At 45.8% G+C, this 12,416-nt stretch overlaps 1 protein-coding gene across 4 annotated transcripts in view; it reads left to right on the forward strand.

Annotated features, from left to right (window-relative positions):
* The first annotated feature begins 8,184 nt into the window (after positions 1-8,184).
* FANCI (FA complementation group I) overlaps positions 8,185-12,416 on the forward strand; it is a 64,160-nt gene continuing 59,928 nt past the window's right edge. For 3 of the 4 annotated variants that reach the window (XM_005910193.2, XM_070358247.1, XM_070358248.1), the window contains exons 1-2: positions 8,185-8,320; positions 12,109-12,210. In XM_005910193.2, the coding sequence (XP_005910255.1) occupies positions 12,127-12,210 (84 nt within the window). In that variant the 5' untranslated portion in view covers positions 8,185-8,320; positions 12,109-12,126. Of the gene's footprint in view, positions 8,321-12,108; positions 12,211-12,416 lie in introns of those variants that run through there. The other variant, XM_070358249.1, reaches the window with a different exon arrangement.

The raw sequence follows: 12,416 nt of genomic DNA on the forward strand, positions 1-12,416 counted from the left end.
GTTGATGGCACAGCCCTGACGGGAGTGGGGATTTTCAGGATGCTGCCAGGCCACAAGGCCCTGTATAAGGAGCAGAGCTTTCTGTGGCGTTCTGCTCACAGCCCTTCTGTGCCTCTGCCCTGTCCCTCCCCCCTCCCAAGAGTCACGTTCACGTCCAGCCTCTCTGGCTGGAACAATGGTGCTGCTGTGTGAGTGGGGACACTGCCCTGCGCAGGCTGCACCGGCAGACCCTCTGGGCTCCTTGGCTCTCTCTGCCAGGCTAGAGGCACAGAGGGAGGGGCCTCCCTCCTGGGCCAAGGAGGACCCCAGCGGGTGGCCGGGCCTCAACTCCCCAACTTTCAGAAGTGGGAAAACCCAGGTTGAGGGACATTCTCAGTTCAGTTCAGTTCAGTCGCTCAGTCGTGTCCAACTCTTTGCGACCCCATGAATCGCAGCACTGCCAGGCCCCGCTGTCCATCACCAACTCCCAGACTTCACTCAGACTCACGTCCATCCAGTCAGTTGTTAAGGGAAGCACACTGATTAAAACCACCCACCCTGGCCAGGTATCATAGTAACCATTTGCATGAGTTGTTTTATGACAGGAGCTCCTGATAAGGAATACGGAACTAATAAGCCACCCCCAACCGGAAGAGTTCAGGAAAGGTCAAAAGGAGACACCGTGTCCGTCCACTTCCCAGAATCCCTTTCGCTAGCATCCATCTTGACTGAGCGATGTGTGCCGCCACCAGGAAAGACTCTGAATTAAAACAATTGGCCAAAGACCACCCAGAAACTAATCCCATCACCATAAAACCCGAGACTGCGAGCCACGTGGCAGAGCAGTACTCCTGGGTTCCCTTACCCTACTGCTCTCCACCCGGGTGCCCTTTCCCAATAAAGTCTCTTGCTTTGTTACCACATGTGTCTCCTCGGACAATTCATTTCCGAGTGTTAGACAAGAGCCCAGTTTCGGGCCCTGGAAGGGGTCCACCTTCCTGCAACAAGTGATGCCATCCAGCCATCTCATCCTCTGTCGTCCCCTTCTCCTCCTGCCCCCAATCCCTCCCAGCATCTGAGTCTTTTCCAATGAGTCAACTCTTCGCATGAGGTGGCCAAAGTACTGGAGTTTCAGCTTTAGCATCATTCCTTCCAAAGAAATCCCAGGGCTGATCTCCTTCAGAATGGACTGGTTGGATCTCCTTGCAGTCCAAGGGACTCTCAAGAGTCTTCTCCAACACCACAGTTCAAAAGCATCAATTCTTCGGCGCTCAGCTTTCTTCACAGTCCAAGTCTCACATCCATACATGACCACTGGAAAAACCATAGTCTTGACTAGACATTCTACATCTTCCTTAAAATTACACAGTAGTAATGAGAGTCCCTCAACTAGTGTGGGCTGACCCACAAAGATTGGCAGTCACCTTGTGCTCTAAAAAGCTCCACAGAATTCCCTGGCCGTCCAGTGGTTAAGACTCCATGCTTCCACTGTCGTGGGCCCTGGCTCAATCCCTGGTCAGGGAACTAAAGATCCTGCAAGCTGCATAGTGTAGCCAAAAAAAAACTCAAAAATATTAAAAATAAATAATAAAAAGCTCCTGTTCTTAGACATAGACATAAAGAACAGATTTATGGACACGGGGGAGAAAAGAGGGTGGGATGTATGGAGAGAGTAACTTGGAAACATACATTACCATATGTAAAACAGATAGCCAATGGGTATTTGCAGTTTGACTCAGGGAACTCAAACCAAAGCTCCAGTTTTTCCAAGAGGCATGCTCATTCATCCCATGAAAAAAGGTTCAAAAGCATCAATTCTTCGGCGTTCAGCCTTCTTCACAGTCCAACTCTCACATCCGTACATGACCACAGGAAAAACCATAGCCTTGACTAGACGGACCTTTGTTGGCAAAGTAATGTCTCTGCTTTTGAATATGCTATCTAGGTTGGTCATAACTTTCCTTCCAAGGAGCAAGCGTCTTTTAATTTCATGGCTGCAGTCACCATCTGTAGTGATTTTGGAGCCCAGAAAAATAAAGTCTGACACTGTTTCCACTGTTTCCCCAACTATTTCCTATGAAGTAATGGGACCGGATGCCATGATCTTAGTTTTCTGAATCAATCAAGCTTTAAGCCAACTTTTTCACTCTCCACTTTCATTTTCATCAAGAGGCTTTTTAGTTCCTCTTCACTTTCTGCCATAAGGGTGGTGTCATCTGCATATCTGAGGTTATTGATATTTCTCCCGGCAATCTTGATTCCAGCTTGTGTTTCTTCCAGTCCTGTGTTTCTCATGATGTACTCTGCATATAAGTTAAATAAACAGGGTGACAATATACAGCCTTGACAAACTCCTTTTCCTATTTGGAACCAGTCTGTTGCTCCATGTCCAGTTCTAACTGTTGCTTCCTGACCTGCATACAAATTTCTCAAGAGGCAGATCAGGTGGTCTGGTATTCCCATCTCTTGAAGAATTTTCCACAGTTTATTGTGATCCACACAGCCAAAGGCTTTGGCATAGTCAATAAAGCAGAAATAGATGCTTTTTTGGAACTCTCTTGCTTTTTCCATGATCCAGCAGATGTTGGAAATTTGATCTCTGGTTCCTCTGCCTTTTCTAAAACCAGCTTGAACATCAGGAAGTTCATGGTTCACATATTGCTGAAGCCTGGCTTGGAGAATTTTGAGCATTACTTTACCAGTGTGTGAGATGAGTGCAATTGTGCGGTAGTTTGAGCATTCTTTGGCATTGCCTTTCTTTGGGATTGGAATGAAAACTGACCTTTTCCAGTCCTGTGGCCACTGCTGTTTTCCAAATTTGCTGGCATATTGAGTGCAGCACTTTCACAGCATCATCTTTCAGGATTTGGAATAGCTCAACTGGAATTCCATCACCTCCACTAGCTTTGTTCATAGTGATGCTTTCTAAGGCCCACTTGACTTCACATTCCAGGATGTCTGGCTCTAGGTCAATGATCACACCATCGTGATTATCTGGGTCATGAAGATCTTTTTTATACACTTCTTCTGTGTATTCTTGCCATCTCTTCTTAATATCTTCTGCTTCTGTTAGGTCCATACTATTTCTGTTCTTTATCGAGCCCATCTTTGCATGAAATGTTCCTTTGGTATCTCTGATTTTCTTGAAGAGATCCCTAGTCTTTCCCATTCTGTTGCTTTCCTCTATTTCTTTGCATTGATCGCTGAAGAAGGCTTTCTTATCTCTTCTTGCTATTCTTTGGAGCTCTGCATTCAGATGTTTATATCCTTCCTTTCCTCTTTTGCTTTTCGCTCCTCTTCTTTTCACAGCTATTTGTAAGGCCTCCCCAGACAGCCATTTTGCTTTTTTGCATTTCTTTTCCATGGGGATGGTCTTGATCCCTGTCTCCTGTACAATGTCACGAACCTCATTCCATAGTTCATCAGGCACTCTATCTATCAGATCTAGGCCCTTAAATCTATTTCTCACTTCCATTGTATAATCATAAGGGGTTTGATTTAGGTCATACCTGAATGTTCTAGTGGTTTTCCCTACTTTCTTCAATTTAAGTCTGAATTTGGCAATAAGGAGTTCATGGTCTGAGCCACAGTCAGCTCCTGGTCTTGTTTTTGCTGACTGTATAGAGCTTCTCCATCTTTGGTTGGAAAGAATATAATCAATCTGATTTCGGTGTTGACCATCTGGTGATGTCCATGTGTAGAGTCTTCTCTTGTGTTGTTGGAAGAGGGTGTTTGTTATGACCAGTGCATTTTCTTGGCAAAACTCTATTAGTCTTTGCCCTGCTTCATTCCGTATTCCAAGGCCAAATTTGCCTGTTACTCCAGGTGTTTCTTGACTTCCTACTTTTGCATTCCAGTCCCCTATAATGAAAAGGACATCTTTTTTGGGGTGTTAGTTCTAAAAGGTCTTGTAGGTCTTCATAGAACCGTTCAACTTCAGCTTCTTCAGCATAACTTAAGCCCTTCTAAATCAGAATTTCTTCAGAATGAAGTCAGCTGGTTCTTCTTAATAATTCTTTGGACTTACCAGATAGTAATATCTTTTTCAAACCTTGGCCATTTTTAAGTATACACTTCAGTAGTGTTAAGTATATTCACATTGTTGAGAAACAGATCTTCAGAACTTTTTCATCATGAAACTGAAACTCTACACCCATTAAACAACAGCTCCCAAATCCCCCCTCTCCCCAGCCCCTGGCAACCACCATCTACTTTATTTTTGTGTGTGTGTGCTGCACAACATGTGGTATCTTAGGTCCCCAACCAGGAATTGAACCCACATTCCCTGCAGTGGAAGCTCAGAGTCCTAACCACCAGACTGCCAGAGAAGCCCCTTCCATTCTAATTTCTCTTTCTTGGAGTTTGTCTCCTTTAGATACCTCATATGAGTGGAATCAAACAGTGTTTGTCTTTTTCTGACTGGCTCATTTCACTTAACATGTCCTGTGGGTTCATTCATGTTGTAGCATGTGATAGGATTTCATTCCCTTTTTAGGGCTGAATACTATCCCGCCTTATGGATATACCACATTCTGTTTATTCATTCATCTGTTGGTGGACATTTGGGTGTCCAAATGTTTTGGTGCACTGTCTTAGTTGTTCCGTGGCATGTGGGATCTTCCGGGATCAGGGATCGAACCCATGTCTCCTGCATTCTCAGGTGGATTCTTTACCACTGAGCTACCAAGGAAGCTCCCTCTTTTTAAAAAAAGAAAAATTTTTACATGCTATTTTGATTATTCCCTCAAGCAATGTCATCCTTAAATCCAGGCAACTGGAGTGCTTGGGCTTAGTGGTGCCTCAATGGCCCCCTTCTTTGATGATGATGAGTCCAAGGAACTTAAAGGGTATATCTTCTGAAGCCCACATACTCTTCTTTAGACCATACTCGGGGTACCTTCCCAAACGTCTCCAAGCTCAGTTCCTCAGTCTATACTGACTTCTTCCTAAGTTCACCCTTCCTGGAGTGGACCTGTTAGTGTGTATAGCCCTGGGCCCAAAGGTAGTCAAGGGTAGCCAAGGGCAGCTTTCAGGGAGACACGTGGTGTGGATTTTCAGACTGAGTGTCCACGTGCAGGCATATGAAGGCCCTTACACTGCAGGACTGAGTGGGAAATGATGGGGGGCCTCCATGTGTAGTTTTTCTCTGCTAAGTCACTTCAGTCGTGTCCGACTCTGTGCGACCCCATAGACAGCAGCCCACCAGGCTCCCCCATCCCTGGGATTCTCCAGGCAAGAACACTGGAGTGGGTTGCCATTTCCTTCTCCAAGTTTTTCTCTGGAGCCCTGCAAATATCAGCAGCTATAATATTATTACCCAAACATGAACCAGGTCTGAGAAACATGTGGTTCCAACATTGCAAACCTGTTTTTAACTGGCTGTATTTTCTAGAATCAGTGTATGCCTAGCTGCCCAGTGTATGGAGTCTAGGTGGTTGAAGCAGATGGGCAAGGTTTGTTGCTTAGTAAGGAAGTTTGCACCAGGATGGAAAACACTGTCATGAGTCTAAGTCTGTTCTCATCCTTTACATACATAACACCCAGGAGCACTAACAGGAATTACAGATGATACATTCATGCAAATAGAGGAGGCAAGCCCCTCTAGTTGTCAATGCCAGTAGGTAAATACTTACACGGGCAATGCAGCAAGTGCACCTGGGAATGCAAAAATGGAAGCTGAAAACGAGCCTGTTTGAGCTACACAGACACACAAATTCATGGCTGCTGGCCCTTCCCCAGAAGCATCCTGGAAGGGTGGTTTTGTGGGGAGAACATGAGGTAAATTCTCTTCCTTGGAAAGCTAAAGGAGTCCCCTCAGGAATAATCTTCCAACTCAGCTGCTGTGCTTTAGCCACATGTGTTTGTGTGTTTAGTCGCTCAGTTGTGTTTCTTTGCAATTCCACAGACTGTAGCCTGCCAGGTTCCTCTTTTCATGGGATTCTCCAGGCAAGAATACTGGCATGGGTTGCCATTCCCTTCTCCAGGGGATCTTCCTGACCCAGGAATCAAACCCAGGTCCCCTGCATTGTAGGTGAGTTCTTAACTGTTTGAGCCACCAGGGAAGCCCACTTTAGCCACACATCACAGCTCAACACTGGGCCAGGGATATGGTAGAAATAATAAAGTGCTTATGAAGGGCCGTGAGCAAGTAGTAGACAGCTGAGAGGCATCGTTCTCTTCCAGGAGCTATGTTTCTTCCAGAACTGGCCAAGTAGATGGATTCCACCCCTGGGGACTGGGATTCAGTCTCCAGATTGAATACTCCCCGATCTTAGCATTCCTTCCAATGCCATCCCATGGTCTCACACTTGGCAAGTCCAAGTCTAAAAGCCACACTATCACCCTCAAACTTGCATCCTTCCCTGTGTGTCAGTTCATTGGCAGTATCACCCACTTCCATCCCTGTCACTCAAGCCTGAATATTCCTCAACCCCTCCCACCTTTTCCCAAGCCTGGGCCACCACCACCTTTGTTCAGGACAATTTAGAGCCTCCTAAGGGGATCCTCAGAGAAGGCAATGGCACCCCACTCCAATACTCTTGCCTGGAGAATCCCATGGACGGAGGAGCCTGGTAGGGTACAGTCCATGGGGCCGCTGGGAGTTGGACATGACTAAGCAACTTCACTTTCACTTTTCACTTTCATCCATTGGAGAAGGAAATGGCAACCCGCTCCAGTGTTCTTGCCTGGAGAATCCCAGGGACAGGGGGAGCCTGATGGGGTGCTGTCTATGGGGTCGCACAGAGTCAGACATGACTGAAGCGACTTAGCAGCAGCAGCAGGGGATCCTGACTTCAGTCTTGAGCTGTTCCTCACTTGCTCCTAATGTGAAAAAGACTGCTTTTCCACCTCCATCCAAAGCACCTGCATCTCCTGAGCCAGCCGGGGGCTTGATTGCTTGTTGCCATCAGACCCTTTGCACAAGCTGCCCCTTCAACCAAACACAGGCTCTCAAACCTCCCCTCCATTGCTCTTTGTTCTACTGTCAGTTGTTTGTTTTACAAATATTTACTGCTTTGCCAGCAGTGGTGGCTTAGTTGCAAGTCTTGTCTGACTCTTGCGACTTCATAGACTGTAGCTCAGGCTTTGTGCTAAATGCTGAGGTTTTGCATGCAATAACCCCTCTAGCCACATGGACTTACATCTTAGGGCTGTCAACTGAGAGAAAAATACACAACCTAAAAGTGAGTTAAGTTTTATCCAGGGACCTTACACAGAATGATAACCCAGGAAACAGCTTAGCCCTTAAGGGAGGATATATATGAGATTTTTTTGCAGTGGGTGGATGGGTGGGAAATCCATCCATCAAATTGAACATCAAAAGATAACTGATCATACACAAAAACCCAGCCATTTCAAGATAATGATTTAAATGCTCTTCTATGTGTAGGAAGATGCAAGAATCTTGTTCGGTCGCTAAATAGTGACCAACTCTTTGCAACCCCATGAACTGCAGTACATCAGGCTTCCCTGTCTTTCAATATCTTTTGGAGTTTGCTCAAACTCATGTCCATTGAGTCAGAGATGCCATCCAACCATCTCATCCTCTGTTACCCACTTCTTCTCTTGCCCTCAATCTTTCCCAGCATCAGGGTCTTTTCCAATGAATCGGTTCTTTGCAACAGGTGGCCAAAGTATTGGAGCTTCAGTATCAGTCCTTCCAATGAATGCAGGAATCTAGGTTCATTTAAATTATTCCTTAGATTTGCATTTTCACTATCTAAGGATCAGTACATTCAAAACACAGAACGTTTCCTGTTTTCCCTTCAGGCACACTGAGACCGGAGACTGCAGGGCTACAGACTCGATTCCTGAAGAACAGGAATTGCACGCAACATTTATTTTTCCTTTACAGGGGCAACTGGCACCTCTTACGGCACAAGGAGTAGGAGCCTTCCTCTGCCTTCCAGGCATTTCCCATGCAACAAGCCATTACTTGATTCATTGCCTCTCTCACTGACCCTTTCCCCAATAGTACATAGGAAAGCCTTAACTGGTCAGGACATCGTGGTGACTATGCCCGGGCCACACTTCCCCTGCTCATTCTGAGGTCCCGAATTAGCGTTCAGAGATTGTGCCCCCCCCCCCACTTTGAGTGGGAACGTCCGAGGATTCCACAGCTCCCCCCCCTCCCCAGTTGTCTTAATGGTACGCTCCAAGCACGAGCTCCCGGGTAACGGAAATAAGCCGCAGGGGGCGGGACCCGTTGCTCAGGGTAACGGAAGGACGGAAACGGCAGGTTGCGCGGGTTTTTTGGAATTCAGTGGCTGCGTTGAAGTGGAAGTGACCGGCTAGAGGAGCTTCGCGCGTCGCAGGGGAGGAGGGACTCAGCTCCCGGGAGGTAAGGGGTCTGGGAGGACAGGACGGCGCCCCTTCCGAATGGCGTTCTGGCTTTTTCCTTGGCCCGAAAGAGTCTGTGCCCTGGCGTCTCCCGTTGTGGCCTTTAGCGTTTCCTGCTCCTCGGGCGGCCTACACCCTTGGCCCTCTCGTTAAATTCTTCCTCTCCATCAGCGTTCAGCTCCTACGTCTGAGACATTTCTCTAAACCCGTTTCGCCTTTGTAGCTCGGTCACAGCGATTATCCCCAGCTGCCTTGTTTTATAGTTTCTCTGTGTTTACTTCTCGCTCTCCGAGAAGCCCGGGTGCTAAACCCGCGGCGTCTCCCTTTCGTGGTGCCTCACTAACCTCAGGGCCTTTGGACAAGGAGTCTGCTATCCGCACAGGGACTTAACAGCCACCTATCTGTGTGCTACTCAATTCTGGTTTTAGGACTAATTTAGCAAATGTACCTGCTGAAATAGAAGGAGTTCAGCATCTTCCCTTTAGGGCTGGACGTTTCTTTGGTTGATATCCCTTTTCTGAATCCTCTACCATTCAGCCCCTAATAGAGGGGCTAATCGTAGGTAAGAGTCCCCAGTAGTAGGTAAAAGCATGGGTTTTGGGGTCTGGAATTGGACAGACTTAGGTTTCAGTTCTACTTCTGCAACTTACTAGCCTTCTAACCTTTGGGGGACGTTCCTTAATTTCTCTGAATCCCAAATGATCTTCATCTGAATTGGGAGTAATAGCACCAACCTCAGAGGACTGGTGTGAGGATCAATGTCATTTTCCCCACAAATATTTATTGGGCACCTATTACGAGCTTACTGTGCTAAGTCTTGGAGATTCAGTGATAAAACCAGAGGTGGCCCCCTGCCCTCTTGGAGTTTGTAATGGAGTGGGAGATGTAATTCTTAATCTAATAATAAGTGTAATGTTAAAAGTGTGGTGATGGTGAGAGATTACAGTTGCCTTGAAAGAATGTAATAGGGGAGTGTTTAGACTGAGCTTGTAAAGGAGTGTGGGATTGAGCTGAGACCTGAAGGATTTTTAGGAATTAACAATAAAAAGATCGGTGGGCAGGGGATGAAAGAAGGGGTATTTATTTTTATATAAGTTCCAGACAGAAAATCATGTGGAATTGACTGTGGCAGGAGGAACTTGGGGGTTTGAAGGACTGAGCAGTTCAGTGTAGCTGGAATATAGAGTGATGAAAAGGAATTAACATGGACCAGCCATGAAATTAAAAGACGCTTAGTCCTTGGAAGGAAAGTTATGTCCAACCTAGATAGCATATTCAAAACAAGAGACATTACTTTGCCAACAAAGGTCTGTCTAGTCAACGCTATGGTTTTTCCTGTGGTCATGTATGGATGTGAGAGTTGGACTGTGAAGAAGGCTGAACGCCGAAGAATTGATGCTTTTGAACTGTGGTGTTGGAGAAGGCTTTTTTTTTTTTTTGGACTATGAATATGCTTTATTGGAGAAGCAAAGAATAGACACGCTAATTGCTCATGGGGTCGAGATCACAGTGCAGATACAGACACACAGATGGCAAAGAGAGATCAAGCGATGATCCTGCTGCTCTTCCAACAACGTGGTGTCAGCTTCAGGAAGCAAGCCTTTTCTCTGCCAGCTGTCAGTCCAGGAGGGAGATTAAGGAAGATACAATCCATCACCATGGCCAAAGGGAGGACAGTGGGAGAGCCTGGATCTTGTTTCTTGGTCCAGATGAAATCTGGTGCTGTTACTTCCACTTGGGTGGACACTTCTGCTCGCATGGTGGGCATGGTGGCCCAGGAGGGCATTTCTTCTGGCTTAGTGGAGGTGGGCATGGATGAGGTGGGCAAGACTCATGGCACTTGGGTGGGCACACTTTTGGAGGTGGATGGCAGGGCTCCTTGCACTGATGGTGATGCTGATGCTGATGCGGATGCGGATGGGGATGCGGATGGTCAGACATCTTCCTGGGTCTCAAGGAATCAAATCCAAGCTTGTTCCGCTTGCTGCAGTGAATCTGAGATGAGGTGTCTTGAGTAGGCTGCAGGCGTCCGAGGAGACCTGGAGAAGACTCTTGAGAGTCCCTTGGACTGCAAGGAGATCCAACCAGTCCATTCTGAAGGAGATCAGCCCTAGGATTTCTTTGGAAGGAATGATGCTAAAGCTGAAATTCCAGTACTTTGGCTACCTCATGGGAAGAGTTGACTCATTGGAAAAGACTCTGATGCTGGGAGGGGTTGGGGGCAGGAGGAAAAGGGGATGACAGAGGATGAGATGGCTGGATGGCATCACTGACTCGATGGACATGAGTCTGAATGAACTCCGGGAGTTGGTGATGGACAGGGAGGCCTGGCGTGCTGCGATTCATGGGGTCGAAAAGAGTCGGACACGACTGAGCGACTGAACCAAACCTTTATATCCTGACGTCAGGATTTTGGACTAATAATGGAAAGCCACCGAGTAGTTTTTAAGATGAGGATGAATCACAAATCTGGTTTGTGTTTCAAAGACATTTTAGCTGCTGGGTGGGGAATGAGTTAGGAAGCTGTGTAGTAGTTTAGGTGAGAGATGATGGTGACTTTGGAATAATGTGGTAGTAGTGAATCTCAGAAGTAGACTTGAGAGATGTTTGGGGACACAGGACTTGGTAGTGGATGTGAAGGATGAAGGTGAAGTGGTTAAGAATGTTGCCCAGGTTTCTTGTTTCAGCAGCTGGGTGGATGATGGTATAATTTAGGGAGATTGAAAGCAGCAGGAAATACAGGAGGAGGTTTTCTTTCCACCAGTCTGCATTGCCCTCTTCTCCTAATACTCCCATAGCTACTCACTGCTCACTAAATCCTATCTGCCTAATGTGCTTCCATTTCACCCTTTCCTTTGCAGTCTCCAGAGTCAGCCCCCAACACCAGCCTTTGTCACTACCACTAAAATAGCTCCCAGTAGACTCTTAGCCTCTGCTCTTCTTCCTTATTCCCTCCCTACTTTAATCTGCGCATTGATGACATATTTAGTTTCCTCAAACACTGTTTCAGTCTTGTCAGATTCTCTTTTACTCCAGAACTTTTTGTCACTATTACTTACAGAATAAGGCCTAACTTCCTTAATTCGACATTTGAGATCTTGCACAGCTTAGCCCCTCCCTTTTACTAGCCTTCCTTCTCACTGCTCCCCTAGTTGAACTCTCTACCTCAGGCTACGTACTCATTTTCCCCGAGTAAGTTTTTCAAATTCTCTTATGAATGCCTTTGTTGACAGTACTTTCCTCCCCAGTAATGTACACCATGTGGTTCTGGTGACTATCTACATTTAATCTTTAAATTCCAGTTCAAGGTTTCCTTTGCTGGTAAGCCTGCTTGATGTTTGAGCACACTTTTATTTCTTAGCCTTGTTAACTTCTCATTTATTTTTGTACCGTTTAATTGGTATAAATGTGTTTACAGTGCTATTGCTTTATTCATTTATTGTGTATGTGTAGATAATAGTATATATTTGCAATACTGTTAAATGACAGCTTTGTTCTAGGTAGCATAATGGGTAGATACTTAAAAAAAAAAAAGAAAATGTGAACAATTGAATTATGAGACGACTTAATTTGACTACAGCTTTCTAATAAGGAAATTCCAGGGGATTCTCCAGATTCTTTGGTTTGGTTAAGAATCACCTACTCCTACAGTTGGTAGTCCTTAGCCTGTTGAGTATTCATTGTGTACATAACATATTTGAAATACTCAGTTAACAAGTAGAGAAGGGAAAAATCAAACTTGTTTACTTTTGGGAGTTTTATCCAGCTCTTGACATTTTTCCTTTTCAGTTCCTTGCTTGTGCAACAATGGACCAGAAAATTTTATCTCTAGCAGCAGAAAAAACAGCAGATGGCCTACAGGAATTTCTTCAAATCCTGAAAGAAGATGATGTGAGTATTGGGAAGCAAGTTCTGCCAAAAGTAGATGCCAGGCATGATGAGAGATGTAAGGGACATGTTAGAATTAATTCTGCCGCTTCATCTATCCCCCACTCACCTTAGGAGACAAGGGTTTATTTGATAACAACTCATAGATGTAACGGAGGAGGCAATGGCACCCCACTCCAGTACTTTTGCCTGGAAAATCCCATGGACGG

This window comes from Bos mutus, chromosome 21 (assembly GCF_027580195.1).
Source record: "Bos mutus isolate GX-2022 chromosome 21, NWIPB_WYAK_1.1, whole genome shotgun sequence".
Lineage (NCBI taxonomy): Eukaryota > Metazoa > Chordata > Mammalia > Artiodactyla > Bovidae > Bos > Bos mutus.